This window comes from Anoplophora glabripennis, unplaced genomic scaffold (genome assembly GCF_000390285.2).
Source record: "Anoplophora glabripennis isolate ALB-LARVAE unplaced genomic scaffold, Agla_2.0 scaffold116, whole genome shotgun sequence".
Lineage (NCBI taxonomy): Eukaryota > Metazoa > Arthropoda > Insecta > Coleoptera > Cerambycidae > Anoplophora > Anoplophora glabripennis.
In genome coordinates, this window is record NW_019416290.1 from 467322 (window position 1) to 488008 (window position 20687).

General features: G+C 36.2%; 1 protein-coding gene across 1 annotated transcript; it reads left to right on the top strand.

Annotated features, from left to right (window-relative positions):
- Positions 1-924: 924 nt before the first annotated feature.
- On the top strand, positions 925-2319 carry LOC111693205 (putative nuclease HARBI1). Its single transcript, XM_023457452.1, has 5 exons — positions 925-1314; positions 1391-1653; positions 1707-1814; positions 1867-2146; positions 2201-2319. The coding sequence occupies exons 1-5, from the start codon at positions 1011-1013 to the stop codon at positions 2317-2319; spliced, it is 1074 nt and encodes a 357-aa protein (XP_023313220.1). The 5' UTR covers positions 925-1010.
- Positions 2320-20687: the final 18368 nt, after the last annotated feature.

Here is a 20687-nt window from a genome sequence, read left to right on the forward strand (position 1 = left end):
TAAAAAATCTAGGAAGAAATATGATGCGAAATGAAAAACAATCATTTTTATGTATGTAGTGCGTAGTGAAATTTTAATTACTTTTTATCACTCAAGAGGTATAAGTCCTATCTTTTCGTTTGTTTTTTAAGTCGGTAAATAGTCGTTTGCCTACTCTATTTATTTGCGTGCGGTAATCACACTTGCCGTACGCAAATTGACAATAAAACACGCAAAATTTAAATATACACTCGAAATTAGTATATTGTGCAATAAGTGCGGTAAGTTGTCTATTGCCCACGAGAGCACGAAGTGAGTGCACTCATCCACTCAACCACTAAAATAGAGTATATATTCTAGAGTAGAGTAAATAGAGTAGCTATCTTTCCGCTTGTTTTTTAGGTCGGTAAATAGCTTTTTACCTACTCTATTTAATCGAATCCGGTAATCATAGTTGTCGCAAATAAATAGAGTGGGCAAACAGCTAGTTACCGTCCGAAAAACATGCGAAAACATAGGACTTATCCGTCATGAGTAATAAAATAGTATATTGTGCGGTAAGTTGTCTATTGCCTACGAGAGCGGGCAATAGACAACGACACGAATTGAATTGTAAAATTCTATTGTCCAGGAGCGAAGCTCCAATGGGGTCCTCAGATTTTTATTCAGTTTAGGTTGACATAAATAACTGTCATTTAAATGTCACTTTTTAAAAATATACAGCCTTATTAATAATAAAATTTAGATTATTCTAACATGACTTTAAAACTAAATTAGTAAAAAGCATATTAATAATTACATTTAACATCATTTTAACACTAGAATGATACTAAATCCTTAGTAATAAGTTTGGGTATGTTTTACACCATGCTTAAGTTAACCTAACTTTTGTCAAATCAAATGTTAGTTGTTAGAATTGTTACCCTTGTGAATAGTAGTAAAGATTTTATACAGGTAAGTTGTACCCGATTAGATGTATACATTATTATGTTATATATATATACACCATATTACCTATTTTAGTCATAATTATGAATATGAATGTAGAAGACTTAATTGATATTAACCAAGAAGTAGTCGAGGTTGAGGAACCCCAATTGGGGCAAATTCCCAGAAATCCAAAAGTATATGTAAGAAGAATAAATCCTTTTGAAGAATATGATGATTCGAAATTTAAACAAATTTACAGAATAAGCAAAAATCTAGCTGAAAATATCATCAATATGGTTCATCAACAAATTTCTGTAAGCAATAGAGGAGGAGGAATTAGTCCAGGACTTCAGGTCTTAACTACAATAAGATACCTTGCTAAAGGAGCATATGAGCAAGACATAGGTAGTTAAATACATTTTTAGCTTAATATATACCCAAATTTAGTAGTTGTGTGGTATTTATAAGTACTATTTATTAGGTGATATACATGGTATTTCTCAGTCATCCATGAGCAATATTATAACTAGAGTAGTAAGAGCAATAGCAGCATATAGGGAACAGTATATATCTTTTCCTGAAGGACCGGAAGTTGATGTTGTAAAAGAAGATTTTTTTCACATTGGCAATTGTCCATCTATAGTGGGTGCGATCGACTGTACCCACATTAAAATTAAATGTCCCGGAGGAGATAACCCTTTATTGTATATCAATAGAAAAGGATATTACTCCTTAAATGTTCAGGTAAGTTTTTATTAAATAACATAAAATACTTATTTATCCCCAAATACTTGTAGGTCGTTTGTGATGCAAAGTGTAAGATACGAGACATTGTTGCAAGATGGAGGGGTTCATCTCATGACTCAAGAATTTGGAGCCAATGTTCATTACGAAGAAAATTTGAGGTAGTTATTTTATAGATACTCATCTAAGTAGCTATTACTTGTTTCTTTGTAGAATGGGGAAATAAATGGTATTTTGCTTGGTGATAATGGATACACATGTACAAGATATTTACTGACTCCTCTCTTAAATCCAGTCACTGATGCAGAGGAGGCATATAACAGAAGTCACATTCGCACTAGAAACGTGATCGAGAGATTGTTTGGCCAATGGAAAAACAAATTTCGTTGTTTTTTTAATGGCATGCAAGTAAGTCTTGATACTGCAAAGGCAGCGATTATAGCATTAGCTATAATTCACAACATGTGTATTGATGATAATCAAGAAAATTCAGGTTAGAAAACACTTACCCCTTAAATATTTAAACAAATTAGAATATTATTTGTAGATGTAGATTCTGAAGATGAAGATTTACTAAATCCAAGACAGAATGAGGAAGGAAACCTCTTAGGGGCCGCTTTTCGACAGCAGTACATACAGAGATATTTTAGAAACCACCAAAGATAATTTTTTCTCATATGATAAGTTGTACGAATTTAAATAAAAAATTCAATAATATAAATTATTATTAATATAAATAAATATTTCGATTTTTTTTTTCAAAATAACAAGTTTGTACTTTATTTTCTGTATTATTCCATTAAATATTCCTGCCAGTAGTTATCCAAACGCCACTTCGAAGGATTTGACTCCTGCTGTTACTAATTCTCTTAAAAACNGACGCCAGAGTTAGTTTTTCGATATTTTCAACGGTTAAAAAGATATGGAGGGGCTTTGTTAGGTCACGTTTTAAGTCACGTGATTCTTTAAATAGGCGAACAGCCCGTAACATTTTTATTTCTCGACCTAGAAGGATGCGGTTTGGTTTGCTGGAATCCTCGTTTTTCGACATATTTTTGTTTATTAGACGATGTTCTATAAAGTTACAACAACTGCGAATCAAAAAAGTATTTATTCTGCATAATATTTGGGATTTTGTACAACAAAAGAACGTTTAAATAAAGTAAAAGCGCCTCAGTACCGACCTACACCTTCCCGGGTCACCGGCGACGAGTTAACCAAACCAGAATAGGTTAATTAGGCTCTATTTGGTTAGTCAAAGCCATCGTTACAGCATTTATCTCGTCATCGAAGCGGCGATACGTCGACATTTCCGTCAGAGTAATTAAATATAAATATGGCCGGGGCGATTCATCAGATCCAACTGTATATTCGTAATCTATGCAGATTAATTGCGATGGCAGGAGATACGGTAGCGAAACGGGGCGCTCGTACCGGAGAGATATTTATGTGTTTCGATATAATTAATAACACAATAAAGCGTTTCGTGGAGAATGTAATTATCTGGTATTGGAGAACGTCGCGCGGCGTGGCTGAATGGGGTCTTGACGAGAATTATCCTGCATTGTGCGATAAGTTCAAACGAAACCCGATGAAGAAAGCGAGTGGGATGTGCCGGGTATCAGTGGGGTTAGCGACGAGGAGTTTTGGAGTGCTACGGGGTGTTCCTGGAGTCGAGAATTTTGAACGTTATCGTTTTGTCCCTCATTTTATACAATGAAAACGTGACGAAGTGAATATGCAAAATGTTTTGCACGGTACAGTGTTTGTTTTTGCACGATAAATATAGATCGAAACTATTTTCACAAAAATAACCCTTGACTAATCCATTTGGCGCAACTAATTTTTTAAATTTTTTCACAGGTGGCAAAGTACTCAAAAGATAAAGAAAAAAAAAACGAAAACTAAACCACAAACAAATAACTTCAAACAGTATCTTACAATTAATGTAAGTAAACGATGAATTATCTTAAGCGAAATTGGGGGTAGGGCCACATATTACAATAACAATCGATGCTTCACCCCAAGAGCCCCATTATGGTCCGTAATTATTGTTTATCCCTCGGCGGCTCGCGAGCGCGGGAGATCGCGGCGAAATAAAATAATTTATGGGCGAAGTTTCCCAGGATTTCCGACAAAAGTGAATGCTGATAGAAAGTTTATTTCGCGCAACTCCGCGAGATAGTTGAGATACATTCTGCTTTGTGCGAGAGAAAAAGATTAAACTCGGAGAAGTTATAGTTCGTCCTCGGAACAGAACGTGAATTATCAACTTAATCGCTGCTAGTTAGAGGGGTATTTACGGAGGAGAACGAGGGTAAAGCAGTGATGCGTTTATATATTTGTCCATTTGCGTGTTTATTTATTATCAGGGTCTAATCGTACGAAAAAGCAATTTGAGGTACAAAGGATTACGAATGCCGGTACAAAAAATATCCGTTTCATGTTGTGGTACAAACAAAGGTAAAATATGTAAATGGATATGTTTTTGAAGTTCGCGAAATAAAACGCGTTGCTTGGAGGTGTGAGCCCTTGACTTTTTCTCCGTTTTAGATTGTGTGTTTGAAGTTTAAAATCGATAAAAGGAAGCCATTTTCATATATAAAAAAGTAATTTATTGTTTTGAATTTACAAATACTAGTTGATGCATCATTTCTGGGTTTCTAAAAAAGTTACAATATGTATAATAAATATTTGGACGTTAAACTTATTATTTTTATACAGGGTGACTCACAAATGGTGACCAAAAATGAAACCTCGTATTCTCTGGTGAATTTTAAGGGGTCTTTCGGATAAAGTCACTGGAGCATGTAAATTTTAAGAAAAGCCCTTAGATTTTGCACAACGTTTACGTAAATACTTATGCCTAATTTCAAATTGTTTCACTTACTAGTTTTTAAATTATTTCAAAAATTTTTTGAAGTTTAACACCTTGTATTTGTATAACAAAGCGTCCCAGATAAAAACTTTATAGGAAATACTCCCCTCAAAATCCACCAAAGAATACGAGGTCTCATTTCTGGTCACCATTTGTGAATCACCCTGTATAATTGTTGAAATACAGACTCGTCCAAAAAATAAGGCGAATTTGTTACAAAAGGAAAAAATCTTTATTTATGCTTCTGAGTCAATTTCGTAGCCTTTATAATTATTCCAAATAATAGAGGGCCAAAATAGGACCCTTGTGGTATACCAAAATCAAACTTTTATACACATGGCTCTATTTCCGCTTAATTCGTTACTTTATAATTACGTTTATCGATGTTGAAACTTAAAAAATGTTAAAAGACCTATAATTAGTGATTTTCTTCAAGTATATAAACATTTGATTGATATAATTAAAAACCTGTTACATTGTTATTAAACGTTGATTTGGAAAAGTATCAGATTAAATTCTTCTTGCCTCAACACAATAAATTAGTTGTTGTTTATTAGGGTACATAAGCACAAACCGAGTAGGTAATGACCCGGATAAGGGTTAATTAGGATAGGGTAATAAAAGTAGGTACCTGGGGACAAGGATAAAACCGAAAACATTTCGAGGCACGAACCAGAAATCTTGAAGCCTAGTTCCAGCTCGGTTGTGTCTCGTGTTACCAGCGAAATAAGTGGAATAAAGTCTTCCATGCTACTTTTTTCTCCTTCTCGGTCATTACCGCACATTTTATCCGAGTCACAGAGAAAGGGATCGACTATACGTGTACATCGGACAATAATAAAGCATACGGAATGCATTCTACATCTCCGTATACACCGTCAGTTCAACGTTCGAATCGTGCAAACTCTCGATTCATTGTTATCCCACATAAATATGACAAATGTAATCACCGCTCCGCTTATATCATCGAACGACCATTTACAAATTCATAAATACCGGCTTCTTCCTCTCTCGGCCGTCTGTCGCTATTAGGGCTATTATTCAGCAACGTGTCGATGCCAACGTAGAAATTGCAAGATGAAAATTAATGAGGTTATGGAACTGTTCTCATAAGGGTAGTTTTTCTTAAGGTGTTTGTATTAGAAACACCCAGTATAAACATTTTTTCGCAAGCAGGGTGCTTTGGCAAAGGTACCATAAGCAAATAAAACCATTTTGGCTATAGGCCAAGATTATCCTCATCTTCATCTTCTATTTCGACAAGTACCATTTAAAAAAATTGTCACATCTCTTCCAGAAAACGATGTGATAAAATCAAGCCATGCACAAAACGATTACGTTTGCAAGTACTGGGGCCTAGGAATAATTTGCAAATGCTGCAGCGCAGTTAGGTATTCCTCAAGGATATAATCTAAGACTGCTTTTACTTCCTTCAATTATCAATGACTCAAGTATGAGACTAATTTTTATAATATAAGTAGTTTTAGTTATAGTTGAAGATCAAATTTATAGACACTATCAAAGAGATTATTTCATGTACCTACTAATTAGACTTTACGTTTTTAAAACTACTGAATATTTAATTTACAGATCGAGAAATCTGCGACGTTCCCGCAACTCCAACAGTGGCTTAACCAACGCGATACAAGCGCAAGAGTCGCTTTTTTAGTGCCCCATAACCATATTAATTACGATCGACTATTACCTCTGTAAGCTTGGAGAATTCCGTATCGACAGAAGCCATGTTCAGGCTTCGAAGCAGAGCGGGGAAAACTAAGAAAAGAAGTGGTTTTCTCGACCATTTTCAGTTGTCACGAATTTTCAAGAACATGCTTCGTCCGTGGGATGAGAATAATCCAAATGCACCAGTTCAGAGCACCGTTTATCACGTTATCGATAATGCCTTGCTATAAATAAACCCTACAGCGACGTCGGAAATTTTTCAAAATAACTGAGATATTCAGAAAATTCACTACAAAGCGACATCTCGACAAGAACGGGGCTGGCAGTGTTCGGCACTGTCTACTTTATCAACTGTATCACAAGCTGATGCATCAAGTCGCTCGAGCCACGCCCACGCGCTCTTATTCACCCGGGAAAATTAATAACAAGGCGTGCGGATCCGGTCGCAGAAATTGAAAACGAGAAATATCGCTAATTATGGCTTATGCCAGATTAGATTTAAATTGCGAATTCGTGACCCTTTAGAAGGAAACTCGCGTCGGATATCTAGTGACCTATCTCGTTGGTGGTATGAAAACGGGACTTACCGTACCGTGGTAAGTACGGTTTGACAGTTATTTCGCCGGACTCGGATCACGGTACCACTGGGTCAGGGGTGGGTTGGTGGGAACGGTCCCGGGGAAAGGTCAGTGAACGTACCAGGAATACCATGATCAAAGAGGAAGACGCAGAAACATGTGGAATCGTCGACGTAATCGGAAAATAACAGCTTTCAACACAAGGGGATGCCCCACGGTTCCTTTTTAAGACCTACATTATTGTTATTTAAGTATATTGTACGAAAAAAAACCTCCAAATTGAAAAGGATGCTTCAAGGTTCAATTTCAGGGTCTCTGTTACTATAACTACTATTGTTGCAACTATATAGGGACATAAAGTATTATTTCTAGATACATGTTGAAGTCTTTCTCAAGTTAGGATGTTATTTTTCCAGTACTGACATTTAGATTTGGTTATTGCCTAAATATCCATCATCTTCATCTTCATCCGCTACGAAAAAGTACTGGCAAATAAACTACCCTTTTCATTGAAGAGAACTTACATCTTCAGACTGATCTAAACAAAGAAATTGTTCTTTCCTAGCTATCATCATCTCCAATTATTATTAATTGCAAATGGAAACAAAGCTTAAGGATCTATGCTTGAAAATACTACAGAAATGACTCAATCGTTTCTTCTAAACTAACTTGGCAAGGTTGCAAATGTCTTAATGATGATGTACGAGATGTGATTGAAGAAGATTGCGTTCAGTCAATTCAAACCACGCTTATTAATTTTAATGTAGTGAAAATAATGTATAAATAAATCACAGGCGCTAGGTTCTATCTAAGACTTGGTTTATTTGTTCAATGTGATGTTAATTTCGTAACAAGTTCATTACTGGCTACTGGTGCTGGTGATGATCTAATAATAATGACAAAAGACGTACGATATTTCAAGATCTTGATCAAGATGTTTATATTTAGTTTACAGAGAAACGGAATATATTCGTAGAATGTATACGTATGACTAATATTTTTAAGTGATGAGATTTTCGCGGAAAAATAGCAAAAGTCGTACTATAAATAACCCCTCTGTTGCCGCAAATTTCTACAGCAGTCTATCACCTTCGGGGCAAAGACTGAAACAAATGTTGAAGTACGTTACCACAATTCTCACATTATATATAAAGTGAAACCTCGTCGGGAAACATACAGGTTACGATCTTACGATATCTCCGTCTTTCCCATTACATAAGATTAGAGCGCCGCGTTTTTTTTGCTATACTTTTAGTCCAGGCATTGGAGGCGTGTGTATTTGAAGTCATCTATTTTGTTGTGTAGAAAAATCCCAAATATTATGTAGAATAATAATCCGAGTTTGCCTATTCCAAAAAACCATTGCTAAATTCAGGGTAACAACAAACATACAAAAAGAACGAAAAATTACGCGTTTTTCGACATATTTTTTCCTGTAACTTTGAAAGTAAGCCCTAAATAAAAAAAAGTCTTTCTTTATTTTTTATTTATTTGACGATTTTCTATAAAGTTACAATAACTGCGAATCAAAAAAGTTGAATTTTGCATTAACAATGGGGAAAAAATAGTATATTTGAGGTAATTTTTAAAATAAGTAATTATTTATAAATATTGATGAAACTTTGTGAACAAATAGTAAAACATATGTCAATTCTACCCTAAAAATTTTGCAACGATCGATTGCGTGGTTTTCGTTTGGCAGAATTGTTAATGAAGAAAATTTCAAAAAGTTTATAGCGTAACATGGTCTAAGTTAAGGTTTAGAAAGGGCACACAATTTTTTAGAGATACTTGTTGTCATAGCAAACAATGATCAATACTAAAAATACCTATTTTTACACGATTTAGATTTTTGTTTTATTTTTCAACATTTTACTCTATAAACAATTATTTTTTGCCCACTTCTTATTTGTGGAAGGGCGAAATGGGCGGTGACTATTAGACGCATTCATTATAGCCATCTTTCTCTATCGCACGGATTTCTATGACGTACTTTACCGCTCTCACTTAACGGCCGATGAACCATGGGGACTCTCCGACCCTGTATATCTCAGAATCTACACAGTAGAATTCTGTCGCATTAGGCTAAAATGCAAGGGGTTACGACGTAGTTTTTATGTGTGAAAGATTTTGTCGATTGCTTAGAAAATTCCCTGGGCAATAAATAATAATTGTTTATAGAGCAAAATGTTGAAAAATAAAAAAAAATTCTAAATGGTTATAAAAGTGTAAAAATAGGTATTTTTAGTATTGATCATTGTTTATTATGACAACAACTGCCTCTAAAAAATTGTGTGCCCTTTCTAAACCTTAATTTAAACCCACCGTACGCGAGAAACTTTTTGAAGTTTACTTAATTAACAATTCTGTCAATCGAAAACCACGAGATCGATTGTTGCAAAATTTTTCGGGTAGAATTGACATATGTTTTACTATCTGTTCACAAAGTTTCATCAATATTTATAAATATTTACTTATTTTAAAAATTGCTGCAAATATAAATATGATTTTCTACTATTTTTAACCCATTGTCAATGCAAAATTCAACTTTCTTAATTCGCAGTTGTTGTAATTTTACAGAAAATCGTCAAATAAACAAAAAATAAAGACTTTTTTATTTAGAGCTTATTTTCAATGTTACAGGGAAAAATATGTCGAAAAACGGGTAATTTTTCGTTCTTTTTGTGTGTTTGTTGTTCCCCTGAATTTAGCAATGTTTTTTTGGAATAGGCAAACTCGGATTCTTATTCTACATAATATTTGGGATTTTTCTGTACAGCCCAATAGATGACTTCAATCGCAAACGCCAAAGCCTATTATTACTCTTCTACCACCTGGACTATTTCCACGGTGCAGCGGTTTCGCAGAGCGGATCAACGGCGGGTTGTTCCACGGGGATCACAAAGAAGGTAATTATACTGATAGCTAAAAAATCGATATAGTAGGATGGTTACAAGTCGAAAGAAAAAAATAAGGAAAGTGGAAAATACGGAGAAAAAGGAGCGAGTGATGGAGGAGGAACTATGGGAGAAAAGAATTTGGCCAAAACAGAGAAACGACAGAGACCCAGAAAAAAATCAACAAAGATAAAGGCTTAGAAATACTTTTAGAAGTGGCATATCTAAAAAATCAAGGCTCGAAACGTCGTGGACCAGTGCACCTAAATGTAGATACCGGTCAGAGGACTTAATAGTAAAAATAGTAGTAACAATAATAATAAAGTTGTTAAGAATCTATGACCGTTCCCAAAAAAAAAAAAAAGAAAAAGAATTTGGACAAAACAGAGAAACGACAGAGACCCAGAAAAAAATCAACAAAGATGAAGGCTTAGAAATACTGTAAGGCCCCGTTGGCCCCTCGGGGCGGTCGCCCGGGAGCCACTGGCGCCCCACGGAGCGGCTCGCATAAAGCGTGCGTCATCTGCCGAGGGCACTCGCTACTTATTGTTTTGCGAAGTCGTTCATATCGCCTGAATATTCAAACATGTCCGATTGTACCGCCGCCGCCCTCCCTCCCGCTCTGCCCGGTCGCGACCATATGGTGGCGCACAGTGTCGTACAACTTCCTGCTCCCCCCCGCCCCCCGGGATTTGCATAACGCCAACAGTGAAACAAGAGCCGTTCGCCCATTACCGGCGGGGCAAAAAACGCGATTGCTCTTGTTTGGCCGATCCGAGATTGCGGACGGAGCAGAGGAGGCCGTGGAAAGAAACGCCGGCAAGATTTATGGGTGGCTGTCAGCGCGACATCGCTCCGAATGAGCGTAATTAGGCGTGGATCGAAGGAGACGGCCGGATTTGGTACGTTCGCCTTACGGGGTGGACCCAGGATTTTACCAGATCGAAATGGGGGCAAAGACGTGGGTCAGCTCGATGAAAAAACAATGGAAATGTTGTTAGGGTCTACTCCTGGTCGCGAAAGAGGCAAAACTCTTCGTCTTTTTGGGACACCCTGTATATTTTAGTTACATTATTGTATAATAAACGTAATAAATTTGAAAGAAAATCATTGGACTGAAAAAACGAAGTGAAAATATTTTAAAAAATTTCTTCACATATTGATTGTCGCAACTTATTTTTGGGCCACCCTGTATACATAAATTTGCTATCAAGAAAAAAACGGCAACCAAAAAATAAAAATCGACGTGCCCGAGCGTTTTTCCAAAAAACAAACTCCTGAATTTTAAATGAATTTATTCCAACCCATGCACGCGTCCTCACTGTATACAGGGTGTTGCAAAATGTTGCTCAGATAATTCTAGAGCAGAATCTTCATCCAAAAATACGAAAAAAATTCCTATAAACGTCCGCAAATCCGCAAATGCTTCGTTTTCGAAATAAAAGGTGTAAAAAAAATAAAAAAAATATGTTTTTTATTGATAATTTCCAAATTTTTCATTGCAAATCGTTCAAATTTAGGTCAATCCATTTATGATACGTAGGTTATAATTTGGTATAATCGATTGCATTTCAGACTCATCATCAAAACCTTCGTCACTGGTTTTTCTATAGGTTTTTACTTTATTTTTAGGAACCTCATTTATTTTAGAGCAAAAAGACCCCCTTGCACATTTGTCATTTAGCGAGCGGTTTTCGAGTTATTGAAGATTTTTAAAAATCATGCTAATCTATCTATGAAACCGTTAGCTACAAACATAGTTGGTGACTCACTGAAAAATAACATGCGCTGTCACGATGGAGCCAAATTTAATCGATATCCAATAAAAAATTTAGAAATTATCAATAAAAAACATATTTTTTATTTTTTTTTGACATCCTCTATTTGAATCGTTCAAACGCTCATTTTAGATGAAAAAATCGCTGAGTGCTATTAAATTAGAGGGTGGAAATTGGAGATAGGGGTGAAAATGCAACCCTTTCAGTTTTTTAACTGTAGCTCGAAAACGAAGCAAAATTTCGCTATAGTTCATAGGAAAAGTTATTTAGAGAATTGAATTTTCCATCGAAATGGCTTATTTAAAAAATTTAAAAGAAAAATTATGCAAAAAATCGTTAATAAACAATTTGAAAATAGCAAAAAAATCGATTTCTTTATTTTTTTTTACTTTTTTGCCTCTAGTTTTTTTTGAGTAAAAATAAAATAATAACATAAAATTTCCTTCAAAATAAGAGGTTCTACAGTATTTTTGGATGAGAATTGACTGATATACCCTTATACGTTTTAATGCTTATTTTTTGCAAAAAAGGAACGATTCTTTCAAGGATTTTCATCACATGACTTGTTCGAAGGGTCATTAAAAATGAAGAAAACGCGGGGTGCTATTAGATTAGAGGGTTGAAATTGAAGATAGGGGTAAAAATGCACTTTTGCAGTTTTTTAAATATACCAGGAAAACGAAGCAAAATTTCGATATAGTACATTGGAAAAATTTTGTAGAGAATTGAATTTCCCATCGAAATGGCTGAATAAAAAAATTTAAAAGAAAAATTTAATCATTAATAAACAATTTAAAACAAGCAAAAAATGAGATTTCTTGATTTTTTTTACTTTTTTGACTCTAATTTATGTAAAAAACAACGAAATTATAAAAAATATTTAAGTTTTACCGGTTATAATCAATCAGTCAATATTAGTCCAAAAACTTTTGAAAACGCATCATTTTGAAGGGAATCTCATCTAGTTTTTTGTACAGCACTTTTATTTGCATACTTCTACTAAAAGAAAATTAGAGTCAAAAAAGGTAAAAAAAATCTTATTTTTTACGTTTTTTAAATTGTTTATTAACGATTTATTACATAATATTTTACTTTTAAATTTTTTAAATAAGCCATTCGATAGGAAATTCAATTCCCTAAATAATTTTTCCTATGAACTATACCGAAATTTTGCTTTGTTTTCGAGTTACAATCAAAAACTGAAAGGGGTGCATTTTCACCCCTATCTCCAATTTTCACCCTCTAATTTAATAGCACTTCGCGATTTTTTAATCTAAAATGACCCTCTGAACGATTCATGCAATAAAATTGCTTGAACGTCATAGTTAACCCTGTTTTTTATATATAATGAATAGCCTAATTTGCGGACTTACGTCTGTTGGAATTTTTTCGCATTTTTTTATGTAAAATCTGCTCTAGAATTCTCTCAACAACATTATGCAACACCCTGTATATATATAAGTACGACCACTCAAATATTTCGCTTAAAATTTCCTCGTATTTTATCTCCATTGACAAAACGTAAAAGATTAAGTATAATATTCTTTTTTGTTGTATTGTTATTTTACTTTATTTGTATTTTTTTCTCGTTGTTGTTCTTTTATTTGAAATATTGTCACTTTCATCAGTATTTTTATATAACAAGTACTACTTATAAAAATTATTAGCTAACAAATTCCCAGCCTGACAGTATATTCAACATCCTTTCGATTCCAAACAATTTCATTGCTAACAGACCAATAACGCCAGCGAAACAAACAACTCCTCTAGCCCCAGAATTCCAGCTATTATGCACGCCCGACTTGTTTCGTTATGAATTCTATTATCATTTAGTAAATTATTTTGTAGGCAAACATCAATTCCCTCTTGTTTGTTATTGTTATGGAGCGCAACTGCCTATAAGTCGGCTTGATCGTTGATTTATAATACTGTCGGGAGCTGAACAACCCGGCTCAAAAGTGTTTCTGGTTCTGTAAACAGCTCAAAAACACTTCCAAAGCAACGTCTCTTCAATTAATTATACAAAATTGTTTGAGGTGAATAGTTCGTTGAAGAGTGCTCTTTAGGATGTACACCTATTTGCCTTATACAGTTGTTCTCCTGCGAAATAATAAATATGTTTTTTCACCTTTTAATCGAACTTTTATCCACACATATGAATCGTCTAAAGTGACACTTTATCCAATAGTGGAATAAAGTAACTTTATTTCAGTAGTAGAAGAATGAAAAAATAATAAACCTGTAATAAATCAAATTTAATTTATTTACCTATCAACAAAAAAGATTGAAATAAAACACAAACACACAATGTCATTCACCGCTTTCAATAGTTTCCGATGTTCCCCCGAACAAAATTCAAACAGTCCGTACGGTAACACTCGGCTTTTTAATATCCCATTTCCATTTTTGAAACGTGCGACTGCTGTTATCCAGTTTCTGCTAATTAAAAACTATTTTAGTTTGTTCATGGCGTAACTCCGCGATTTAGACAGTTTGGTATAGTTGGAAAGTTTGTTGAAACAGTCAATTGTACAAAAAGTAATAAGCTTGTTGCACGCGCAGGTCCCGTTAGGTCTTCTATTACAATTAGGCAGCTCGTGGCAGAGTTGCAAACTTTTATTTAGTAGATTTAGTTGTTTAATTTAATATACCATAATCGCGCCGTACTGCAAATAAAGATATATACGCTCGTATAACTTCCAATTTTGGGAGTTTAAATTTTAATTAATATGTGGGATAGCTTAGTTGTTTAGGAATTTTGGTGCTTAAAGTTGAAGACGATCTTTATCGTCAAACGTCAACACTTCCCAATATGTTCTCTTGTTAAATAAAGTCGCTATTTTTGTATTTTTTTGTTCGTTTTTTTTTGCTTCATTTGATTTAATTTAACATTGTTCTAAGAGTTACGAGTGTTAAGATACCAAAGATGGGAACAGCCCCATCCAGGGTCGGCGTCAAGTAAATGTTATCTTCGGTTTGAAAGATCAACAAGTGAAGTTATTAACTGTCCCTCGACGGCCGGGTGTCCGAAACGTTATGGAGCATCAAGCAAACTGCCGAAGATAATCTTAACCGACTAAATAATATATAACGCCCAAGCGTCGTTAAAATAATGCCCCGTTATATAAACCTTATAAGACGAGCTAAATCGCCGCGTCTTAACTTTTGATAGGGGTGAAAAGTGAGATATCGCGGCGGTTATTTATGGCTCCTGTCCGCCGTAAAAACCCTCCTTTATTTCGAGTTTAATTTGGCCACTAAAAGGGATTACCGAGTATGTGGCTCGCTTTTATGGCGGGGCGTCAGCACCTAAAAAAAAATCAGCGGAAGACGGATTGCCGTCTTGAAACCTGTTTCGGGATTTCTTAGGTAAAGAAATGGCCGCGGTTTCGTTTTAACAAAATGAACAAAATGTCAATAACAAAAGTTATGTGCAAGAGAATCACATTTTTACTATTTAATGTACATGAATAGGAAACATTTCTGAGAAAAATTCAACTCCATGTGTTGGTATGTATATTGCGCCCCCTAGCGGCCGAGCTACGAACTTGAAAACTATTTCCAGCGATTTCTCGTGGTCGATTTATTCATCAAAATTCTTTTCCCGAAGTTCTAGAGCCTACACTTTCCATAATATCGTACCTCGCCAACCTTAGTGGGACACCCTGTATATGTTTCTAGGGTCTATACCTGTATGCAAGGGAATTTTGACTTCAAATCGTTATAACAAGTGCCAAATATTGTTCATACCAAAATTGATTTTAGTTGGATATCACTAACTGCGAAGAGTCAAAGATGCCTTTTGGGCTAAATGATGCGCTATAGAAACTAAATGCAATTCGTTTTGCCCATAGAAAGATCTATTGAATTCGTATATAGATGCAATTAAATTTAAGGTTATGTCTTCTAACATGATGTGGAAGTATATTGCGCCCTTGTTATCTTTGTACGTTTAAATTTGTCTCATTGTACTTCTCAAAAATGTCTGTATCCTTTTTAAAGTTGGAAAACTACGCTCACTTGGAGCATGGAAAAAAATTAAACGGCTTACTCCCAGTTCTACTTATCCTCGAAGTTTTTTGGGTAATTTCTGTTACAATATCCCTGTACGATTAAAATCTTGTGGAATTCATTACCTTTAGTCTATTTCAAAGTTAAAAAATCGCAGCGTAAAACTCGAGTGGAATATAAATGACACGGTGTCTTCCCCTCGACCCAACCGTCCTTAGCTTCCGCGAAAAATCACGAGCTCGTCCCATTCAAAGAGAACAAACTTGGTAATTAGCAGCGGCCTCAGGTAGGTCGTATAATAACCCCGGGAGACGTTGCTTAATTGTAAGGGGGCCCCATTATCGTAGTCCGTAAAGCAGTAACACATTAATTATCAAACGAGCAGTGTCCGAAAGTCTCAGTCTGGTGCGCGGATATAAAGAGGTACGAGAGAAATAAAAAAAATGTTGGGTATGATTACGTTATAGCAACCCACGGACCCAATCCGACCATCATCTGACAGCCAATAAAGCGCAATAAAATATGCAAAATACAAACTTGACTCCTCATCTCGGATATAGCCGTAATTCTCCTCCTAACTGTAAACCGTATCACACGACGTCCACAAGAAATCCGTTGTTCCGCGGAATCCACAAACCTACATCCCTTGCAGACCTTTGACCTGTGAGGTATCTCCTTCAAAAGACTATAAACCAGCCGGCGGGCTCCGCGCGCGAGAGATGGCCGGGATAATTGGGAAAAATCGGACTGACACTGTTTGCCATGTCTTGCTTATAACACGAGAAGAAAGCCAGGCGGGGATTTTTTCTTGTCGCGATGCCTCTTCGCTCCCGGGAATATCCGCGCGGCATGTACAACGTGTTCGTCAATTTTTGGGTCAAGAAACTATGCCTCGGGCAAAGTGGAACGATTTGAACGATTTCTCGGATTTTGCGAGAAATTTTAAAACAAAGTCACAGGGATGTTCTTCACAATTAATTTTATCACCACAAACAACTTCGTGTGTATCTAAATACCAACGTTAATTATTTTTTATCTGTATGGTGTTATATTGTTGATTATACTTTGTAGGTCAGCATTACAGTCAATCTAGAACTTCATTATTTTGTCTTTATATGATGGAACAAACTTACGGTCTTCGTTGAGCAGGCTAGCCTCCCCTGGCATTCGTATGCGTAGATTTTATAACTTCTTATTAATATTCGTAGTGTTACTATTTTCTTTTGATAAATAATCGGGATAAGTATATTTTGGGAATTTGGAACACATGCTCCTTTCTCTGAGACGAATCCTATGATTGTGACAACATAAAGATGCATTGTCGTGTTATTTGCATTGATATCTCGCCTCAAATCATCATATAATATTGGGTAATTAATGGGAAAGAGCGCACTTCTATAACAACCCCATCTACCTGTATGATCGCGATAACCGTCACGAAAGGTATCTAGGCTGTGAAACTAGCCCCTCCCCCTTCACCGCGTTCCCACCGATCGCTGGATATCCTAATTGGCCGTTGGGAATAAACTGTGGGTATCTTAGGAGCGTTGTTTGAGTCCGCTACTAATTTTTTTACAGCCGAATATGACAACTCGCTGCTTGCCTTTTCAGTGCGGTCGTACGTATCGAAACGTTCCCATGAACGTTACAATACAATGCGTCCATTTTGTTATAATTGCTTATTACATGTCCCATCTTAAGTGCCTTAATAAACCCAAGCAACTGCGCGTTTGTCGAGGTTGTATGCAAATTTGGCTGATCTGTTGAGTAGAACGCAGATAAATTGTATTTAAACGAAAATAGTGTAATAAACACAAAATTAAAGTTAAAACCAATCAAATTCTAATCGCCCATTTTTTGTCTATAGAGAAAAGGAGAGGTAGAACGTTCCGTGGGTATGCCGGTACATTTCTATTTATGAAATCAAGTCGCCCGTCTCCATTCCGATTTCGAATTGAATTAAAATCCCGCAAATTCCAGCTCGTCTTCATAAATCCCGCTGAGGTCTCGCATTGAAAATTCCCAATAAGTTGATACGGTAAAGCGCCAGCCGCAAGACAAGACCAGATTCGGAATCTGTTAGTATAATATCGTTCCTAGGCATCGGAACACATCAAACCCCTGCTGGATGAAATTATATGACGCGGAGTGACGTCAGAATGCCAAACGACGGACGCTCCGCCACAACGCCGGTATTTGAAATCCACCACTGTCAGCTCTTGTCCGTGACGGAGAATAACGCGAGGCGACGGTGCTGGGGAACGTTCAAAATATCTGTGGCTACTGTGGCGCCACCCAGGTGGTCGTCAAATGAGGTACAACGCAAAATATGCAAGGCGTTGTTGAGTGGTTTTAATTTTAACAGCTGCCTCGAGCTTAGTTGCCTAATACTTATAAAAAACTATATAAAACAGACCTATTTTTGTACTGGTATGTTTCCTTTAAATAATTTTTTTGTCACAAAAGTTTTACGAAGGTGTTTTACAAAATATTCAGCGACATCGGGTTTTTGCTGGTAACGCCTATCTGTACTACACATCCATTATTTTCTAGATATAGCAAATGCATCTAAGCTCGCTATAATTACCCGGTACTTGCGCTTAAATGCAAAATTCTTGCCACGGTTACAGCAGAACCACTGTTATGCATAAATTAACTAACATTAGATAACTGCAATTTATCTAAAGCATATCCCATATAATTTTATAACAAAGACGATGAATTCACATAGATATGTTTTACCAAAAAAATGTTATTATTCTATGAAATCTTTGATCTACCTCTTTGAATATACTATCAAAGGAATGGTGAAAAAGTTATCGACGTCTACCTGTGGTGTACCCGACTTAAAACGTTCTTGAAACATGCACCCTCCAATGGCGGGCAAATCTAAGTCGAAATCTACCCACGTCTAATATAAAAACAAATAGTAATAATATACCGTCGCTTCCTCGCACAAATACTACTTATACATGTGTATTAGAAGCTTAACTGGTAGAATTTTTAAGAAAAACAGTATACATCGAAATAAACAAAAAAACGTCCGTTTACTAACAAAAAGCAACAAACTTACAAGAAGTAAACAAAAGAAAACCGTTTTCGCAAAAAATTAACAAAATTTCTTCCAGTTGAAGAACCTAAACAGAATATTATTGTGGAGGATAGGAAGAAAAATTGTTGAAGTATCTCAACGTATTCTTGATAGTGATTCTCTCTATTACTCAAAAGTCTTCTATAAGAAACGTTCACTAAACACCCTGTATAAGCAGTTAAACACTTCCCTCTAGCATCCTCGGCGCGCAAAAATTTGTCGGAAGAAATGTCGGCATTTAATGTAATATTTTAGTGGTTATTGCCCTTACCGACAGCGGCAAGTAGTAAAATAAGACTCGTGCTCTGATTTTATGACATTTTTTCATCTTGAAGTTATAAAACTAGCGCTAATTGCGCTTAACTGTATCCTTCTTGTACGAGTTACCTAGGTGGTCCGATGAAGATTACGTTTAGACTAGAATATGAGTATAAAAACGAGTAAGTACCGATTCTGTATCCTTATTCCTTAAATAAGTCCTATTTCAGATTAACACAACATCCCCATTGGCTCAACGCGAGATTTTAAGGTTAAAACTGGTGGAGTCTTTCGATTTAAGTGATCCCGAGTGATCCAAAAGCGAACAAACAAACCTCTTCATCTAGTGACGACAGATTTTAAGGTTAACTTGACTGCTTTCGTTTTAAGTGATCCTAAACAATCTAGCAATGCGTCATTTTCAGGTTATGACGAATGTTTTCAGTTTAAGTGATCCTAAGCGATCCGAAAGTGAGCAGACTCAACCGCTTCATCTAGTGACGCGAAATTTTGACGAAGGCTTCCGATTTAAGTGATCCCAAGTGATCCAAAAGCGAACAAACTAATCTATTCATCTAGTGACAACAGATTTTGAGGTTAAACCTAAATGTTTTCGTTTTAAGTGATCTTAAATAATCTAACCGACTAAACCTCTTCATCTAGCAACGCGACATTTTCAGGTTACGACGAATACTTTCAACTTAAGTGAACCTAAGTGAGCCGAAAGCAAGGAGACTGAACCTCTTGATCCAGCAACGCAATATTTTAAGGTTATGATGAAGGCTTCCGATTTAAGTGATCCCAAGCGATCCAAAATCGAACAGTCTTAACCTCTCCATCAAACCGCTGGAAGGGACCGACTCCCCGACTTTTCCGAGGTAACGGGGCCCCGGCGATGCTCGATCTTCGCGGAGGAGAATCAAAGGCGTCGCCAAATACGGCGTTTACGTACAATTAACGACTAACTGTCCCGGCGGCTGCCGCCCACTCATCTACCACGAGCTACAAGGAAATCCCAATTAGAAAACATCTCCGAGCTGCGCAAACTGACCCTAACTGTACCGATTTTTCGTCTCGACGTTCTCGCGGCCCCACGGACGGTCTTCGTTTAATAAGCGCATCTATGCCGCTGAAAACAAATCATTAGGCCATTATCGGAGATCCATCTGGGTTTATCGGAGACGATCGGCCAACGAAACCGGCAATTTAGCAGCGCGGGGATCAAAATGTCAAGTGTGCGTGCGTGTGGATGTGTCAAATGTAATAATAATGGCTGCCGGTGGATGTACGGGGTGGTCCTGGGAAGCGGAAAGCCGCAGAAATATACGCGTGTTAATCAAAGCTCTGTAAATAGCACACGTTGGATTTGATTGAATTAGCTTAGTGCCTTTGAAATAGAGCAAAAAATAAGAGTGTTGATAATAGAATATGGTTTTTCAACAAAAATTTAGTAAATTGGTTCGTTAAAAAATGTTTTTTTTTATTATATTTTGGTCAGATGGTAAGTACTGTTGTTCAGTTACGTACCGGCAGTTTTCGTTTTGTCCTAAAATGCCAATTTTTCTATTTTTCTTTACTCATTCCTCTGCCCTAAGTAATGTTTTTACAGTATTTTATCATCCAGCTTCTTCCAATTTATTAATATTTGTATATATTCTTACCTTTTTCACTCCATGACTTCTTTAGTTTAGTATATATGGCAGCTGTTGCGGCTTCCATATGATAAAATTGTAGAACTCGTTATCCACCGATTAGATTTGAATCACCATTGTAAAATACGACCATCCCTGAACGCATAGCGACCCAGCGACTAACCCAAGTGAGCTATTCGGTGTCTACATCCTAAAATTATATACAAGG

Bases quoted from the DNA above. Each gene is read 5' to 3' on its own strand.
- LOC111693205 (XM_023457452.1), top strand. From the start codon at position 1,011: ATGAATATGAATGTAGAAGACTTAATTGATATTAACCAAGAAGTAGTC. The intron at 1,654-1,706 runs GTAAGTTTTTAT...AAATACTTGTAG, and splicing joins ATTACTCCTTAAATGTTCAG to GTCGTTTGTGATGCAAAGTG. The intron at 2,147-2,200 runs GTTAGAAAACAC...TATTATTTGTAG, and splicing joins TGATAATCAAGAAAATTCAG to ATGTAGATTCTGAAGATGAA.